At 41.5% G+C, this 6,000-nt stretch overlaps 1 protein-coding gene across 5 annotated transcripts in view; it reads right to left on the minus strand.

Annotated features, from left to right (window-relative positions):
- Nucleotides 1-4,722, minus strand: part of NAA35 (N(alpha)-acetyltransferase 35, NatC auxiliary subunit) — a 257,112-nt gene extending 252,390 nt beyond the window's left edge. Inside the window, exons 1-2 of one of the 5 annotated variants that reach the window (XR_003858821.1) lie at nt 4,567-4,722; nt 115-302 (exon numbers count right to left, since the gene is read on the minus strand). Coding sequence is in view for 1 of the 5 variants with exons in the window: in XM_029617219.1 (XP_029473079.1) it covers nt 115-235 (121 nt within the window). In the remaining 4 variants the exon portion in view is untranslated. Of the gene's footprint in view, nt 1-15; nt 303-4,566 lie in introns of those variants that run through there. The other 4 variants (XM_029617219.1, XM_029617227.1, XM_029617242.1 and 1 more) reach the window with 4 other exon arrangements.
- Between the last annotated feature and the right edge of the window lie 1,278 nt (nt 4,723-6,000).

Here is a 6,000-nt window from a genome sequence, read left to right on the forward strand (position 1 = left end):
TTATAAAACACCTACTGCATTTAACGCGTTGTTAAGAATTCCTGGCCCATATACATTAAATCTTAATGTAGAGACTGGTGCTTTATCCTTAGTTACATCTTCAGACTTCATTACCTCCGCAGGCCTCTTTGAAATCCTGAGTAATGTCTATCCAGTTTGCATTGCTCTTTTCCATTTTGTCAGGTATGGGGAGTTCCCATCCTGAATCATCCTCCATCGAGGCTTTCATGACCATGGCACCTGGAAGCCCAAGGTACTGCCCAGTGCCAAGAACAAACCAAGGAGGGCAGCTTTAAAGAAATCTGCATGCAAAGAAACAAAACAACTAGTAAGCAAAGGGCTCATGGGACGACTATAGCTGTAGAGTTTTCAAGGCAAATTAGATCCATGATAAAGAAATCATACTAATGCATTCAGCTGAGTAACTGAACTTTCTTTAAGACATCTCATTCAATTAATAGGCCAGTCATCACAAGAGTGGCAAAACATCATATTCAGTTAAAATTGAAGTACGTCAACCAAACAGGGAAGGGCTTTCCAAACCTGTCCTGGGGACCCCATTGCCAGTTAGGTTTTTAGGATATCAACAATGAATATGCATGAGATAAATTTGCATATACTGAGTTTATTTGCATATAACTTTTCATATATTGGTATGCAAATTTATCTCATGCAGAGTCATTGTCGATATCCTGAAAACTGCTGGGTCTCCAGGACAGGTTGGGAAGCACTGAAATAGGGCTTTTAGAAATATAGTTGTGCACCATGCATAAAAAGCAATGGAGGAAGTGAAGCACTTTTGGAATGATGTAGCAGTGTCAAAAAGAACTGATGTCACCTCAAACCTGGAAAGTTCACTTTTGCACTCCTGGCTCTTGCCTGCCTACAGGCACTCGGGAGGGACTGGGGCAGTGTCAGAACCATATAAGTTATGACATAATGAGGAGCTGCAGTTTACAAGAAGTCTATTCCTTTTCTAGTGATAGTTCAATCACTTGATACCCCAGTCTTAAAGTTACAGGGCTTCAGAACAACTTTATGAAAATAGTCAAGGGTTAAAATAAGGAAGGGGGGGGGGGGTGCAGATCACATCAGTGACAATATGGCTGAGAAAAAGCAAAAAAAAAACATTCTGTTTGTCAAATAGCATCATGTGACCATGTATCTAACTCTCTAAATATACAGCAGCTGTTTTACCAAAGAGGGCACCACAATCTTTGAAGTCTCAGCTTCATCATTCCCAATTACATTAAAACTTAAAAGCTAAATCTGTGGGGCTTTTAGTACCAAGAAATGGATATGTGGTAAACATACAATAGTATGTGAGAACTACAGATGCTGTTGGGCAACTTTGACCAAGGTAAAAACTTAGATAGGAGCCCTCCAAGTGCTATTAGTAAAGATATAGCATATGGAGCACTACTAAACATTTTATGCAGAATACTCTGTGTTCAACAGAACAGAGATTGCCAAACATATAGTCAAATATGAAGAGATTCGAGCCATCTCCATTCTATGTAACGTTTGAAATGTATTAAGAAAGATCAGTTAGCATTTCTATATCTCAACTTGCTGTAAAGGTTAGGCGGTCAGTCATATAGGTTTATACCTTGTTCTTTTTCTGTTTTTGGACTTATGAAGGTGACTAAAAAAGGAAATAAAGTGCATTTGAATGCTTGATTGCTATTATTGATTATTCTTATTATTTGATGACAATATATTTTCTTGCCATAAAGGCTGTTTTGTCAGTCAGGAAATATATTTTTCTTGGTTAAATTGTAAAACTGCATAAATATAACATTTAAAAAAAGATATATTTTGACAATATAGAGTTAACTTCCAAAATATATAGCTTACTTCTTCTTATGAAGGGGGAAGCATTGGATAAATTGAAATCACTATGAGGGAAAGATTTAGGTTTCTGCTTTTTCCGAGATTGACTGGCTAGATATATACAATCGTCTCAAAGAAAATTCTATACATGCTAACATAAAAGAAAATGGATACAAGATTCTTTATAGATAGTATTATACTCCCGATAGGTTATATAAAATGGGGATTAAAAATTCTCCTATATGTGAGCAAGGTTGTGGTGAAACAGTACCTACATACATATTTGGTAGCCTTGTCCTGTGATTAAGATCCATTGGACCGAGATCATTTCTTGGATTTGTAAATTGATGATGCCAACGTTTCTCTCCCAATTTTGCTAGCTATTATTTTATTGGGGTATAATTTGAATTCTTTGTATTCCTTGAATAAAAAAAGGTATACATTTAGCTAATCATAAGCTAGTGGCAGCTAGGAAAAATAATGCCGGTCACTGGAAGGCTCCTTTAGGCCTTCACTAGATTGCTGGTTTCAGTGATATGGAAAAATTGACCTATCAGATTAAAAATGGTTACCCTGGAGCGATGAGTATTTGGAAAGTGTTCATAGACTTTGTAACAATAGGGGAACTTAGTTAAACTACATAACAATTGGTATATTGATGTAGCGGGGTTTATTCATTTAATTTTCTTTATTGTACTTTTTATTTGTGATAAGACGTATCATTAAGTATCTGTGACATGTGAAGTATATATTGTTTGGTTACACTTTGCAGTTCTTTTGTCTTGTTCTGCTTAATTTGTAATGATGTTATCTTTACAATAAAGTTTTCAAAGTTTAATTTTTTTTTTTTTAAGAATAAAGAATTTTAAAAAAGCATGTACGAAACTAATTATTTCCTTAGATCCACTCACTCTAGCAGTTTTGAAACATCCAGGAGTTTGAAATCCAGTTTCCCAACTCAGGATTTCAATTACTCCTCAGTGTAAAAAAGCCAAACTTAAGAGGGTTTCTTTGTTGCATGCTGCTTCCCTTGCAGCCAACCTTTCATTCGAGATTAAAATCAGAGTAGGGTTGAACAACTCTGGTCCTCAAGAGCCCCAAACTGGCCTGGATTTCAGGATATCTACAACGTATATGCATGGAATAAATATGCATGCAATGGAGGTAGGGCATGCAAATCCAGCTCACGCATGTTCATTGTGGATATCCTGAAAACTAGGCCTATTTCTAGCACTTGAGGACTAAAGTTGGTCACCCTGTCATAGAGGGTAATTCTATAAGTGTAGGTAGGGCTAAAATACATATACAACCTGCATATGACAGTTTCCCCAACCCTTGCCTGGAGGCACACCTACCCAGTTAAGTTTTCAGGATTGTCACAATGAATATGAATGAGGTAGATTTGCATAAATTGAGACCCAGTGTATACAAATCTCTCACATGCATATTCATTAGGGATACTCTGGAAAGCTAACTGGTTAGGTATGCCTCTAGGCAAGGGTTGGGAAACACTGGTGATTGGTGATGTTAGCCAGTATTTTTTTGCTCAAGTGATTGGCCTGGAACACAGACTAATTTGCATAAAGTTATACCTCCTTTTCAGAGTGTAACTCCACCCTAATTCCACTCCCCAAAATGCCTTTTTGTAGTTGCAAAAAAATACATGTGATCTGGTTATGTTCATAACTGTATGCACACAGAGCCCCAAAATATTTGGGGGCTATTTACATACATAAATGGCTTTGAAAATCAACCATATAAGATCACTGCAGGGAGTTCTCTGGGCAACAGCTCTGCATTCTTACTTAGCCAGATAAGGTCCCTTTCAGCAATTTAACTGCCCTGCACTTAGGGTTGCCAACTGTCCACTTTTGGACTAGACAGCCAGGTTTTCAGCCATTCTGAACAGTGCCCAGTCAGAAGTACCGACCAAATGCTAAATGTCTGGTTTTGCAGGTTGGATGGAGGAAGAGAAAGGCAGGTTGAAGCCTATCATAGGAGCGCTGTGCTGCATCCCTGTCTCCTTTCCCATGCTGTGACTGGACAGCATAGGGAGAGGAGATGGTACACAGCACAGCCCTCAGCTCCCAGTGGCTTTGCAGATACATAGATACACTGTTTAGGAAGTTCACTGGCAGGATCTAAAATGTATGCAAATGAGGGGGTACCATTCCCCCACCTCGGTCCTCAAGTGTCTAGTCCTGGTCTATGTAAAAGTAGGCAACCCTACCTGCACTCCAATTGACATACATTGTCACGTCCTTCTCTGATTCAATAAAACAAATTCACTGGGCTCTGTCAGACCATAGTAAAAGCTGTTATCCCTCCGCGTGAAATCATGATGACCAAGGCCATTCTCAGACTGTAATTCCTCCCAGTCCGATCGATGTTCACACCTCAGGGCAACAGTATTCCATACCAGCCCTCCACAATTAAATCAACATTGGTCTATGCCCTGCAACAACTCAACCCTGACCCAGACTCAACATACAGAGTCTAAGAAACTGGCATCGAAACATTCGCTCACATTGGAATAGGGAGCCATGTGGATGGCCACCACTCTGTCACATCATCACTAGCCCGAGAAGATACCGCCGAAACACTACCCAGAGGGAGCCCTGACCCTGCCAGGCCATAAACAAGTCATTCTTCCCCCTCCCCCCGATACAGCCTACAACCCATCTAGGCACAGAACACGAAAGCGGACAAACGGACAGAGCAGCCATTAATTACCCTTCTCTGCCTCCTCTCGGGGAGGCTCACTGACCCGCACTGCAGTCACGCTGCCTGCAGCCGCTCCAGCGCCCCTGCCGCAACCGTCCCTGCGCGTGCGCCCTGCCCTGGCAACAGCCAATGAGGGAGGGAGGACCGGCATCGCGAGACGGCCGGAACGCCTAACTTCACCGCTCCCCGACTCCTAATAGGTTCTCCTATGCTCACGCGAGGTTTCTCCGATCGCTTTGTCGTCAGAGGCGGAAGGAAAAAAGCGGAAGTGCGGTGCCCGGCGAGCACCGTGGGAGTCAGAGTAGCGGCCTGTGAGAGGGGGGGGGGGGGTGACGCTTTGAGGCCCGGCGGCGGCGGCGGAGAGAAGGGCACTCCTGCTAACGTTAAGAGATGGCTAATGGTGCACGGCAGGGTCAGAGGGACTCCGTCGAGGAGGAGATGAGAGGAGCCGGGCCGGCAATGCTTCCTTCACCTACACCGGAATTGGCCACTATCGGAGATAGGATGCTGGGCTCGATGGGCCTTTGGGCTGACTCAGCATGGCTCTTATGTTCTTATCCTCTTTTTTTTCTTTTCTTTTAAGGGATTGACAGTGAAAATCAGAGGAACATTTTCTTTAGAAACCTTTTAAAATAGAGGTATTTGCGTCCACTTTGGGCTCTGAAATATGTTAATTGTCATTCACTAATATATATATATATATTTTTTTTTTTTGATTCATGTAAGGGAGCTTACTTAGGGAGGTGACTTTTAGTATTCAAATGATAAGAACGGTCAAGCTGGATCAAAAGTCCAGCATAGTGTCTCTGACAATGGCCCCCAAGTTATTAGTCACACCCAGACAGAGCACTGATAATTAAGAGAGATTTTTCTGATGAAAAAAAGGGATGCTGATCCATTGTTCCCGATTGGTTTTCACTTTGGCCCTGTAATGAATTATAATATAAAGACCTGATCAATATATCTAAAAAAGACACACTTTTATTGAAAATGCAGTCACACCAGTGGTGTACATTGGTTAACAAATTACAGTTCAGTTTTGAAACAGGGGCCCCGACATGGCCATGTTTCACATCAGGCTGCGAAAGGGGGACCAAGCAGGTAAATAATAAGGCAACCTTAATTCACTAACTTTAGTGAAAGCCATGACTGCATGGGGAAAATGTGTCAGAGCCACTTGTGAGTGAGAGACACATTTTTATGATGAATAAATTCTGATGGGTACTAGTTAGTTCTAGAGAAGGGGGTCAAATGACATGTACCGCGGGCAAGCAGGAAAATCCCACCGTGGTTAGAAGAGGGTATGCAAGCTTTAAGTCATGGGACTCAATGGGGAAACAAAAACCTTGTTAATTTAAAAGAAGAACTGATGACCCTGGGCTTTTAGAAGCTTGGTAATCTTCAAAGAGGGTGTAGACTGCCAACCATACAAAGGAGAAGTAG

This window comes from Rhinatrema bivittatum, chromosome 1, assembly GCF_901001135.1.
Source record: "Rhinatrema bivittatum chromosome 1, aRhiBiv1.1, whole genome shotgun sequence".
Taxonomy (NCBI): Eukaryota; Metazoa; Chordata; class Amphibia; order Gymnophiona; family Rhinatrematidae; genus Rhinatrema; species Rhinatrema bivittatum.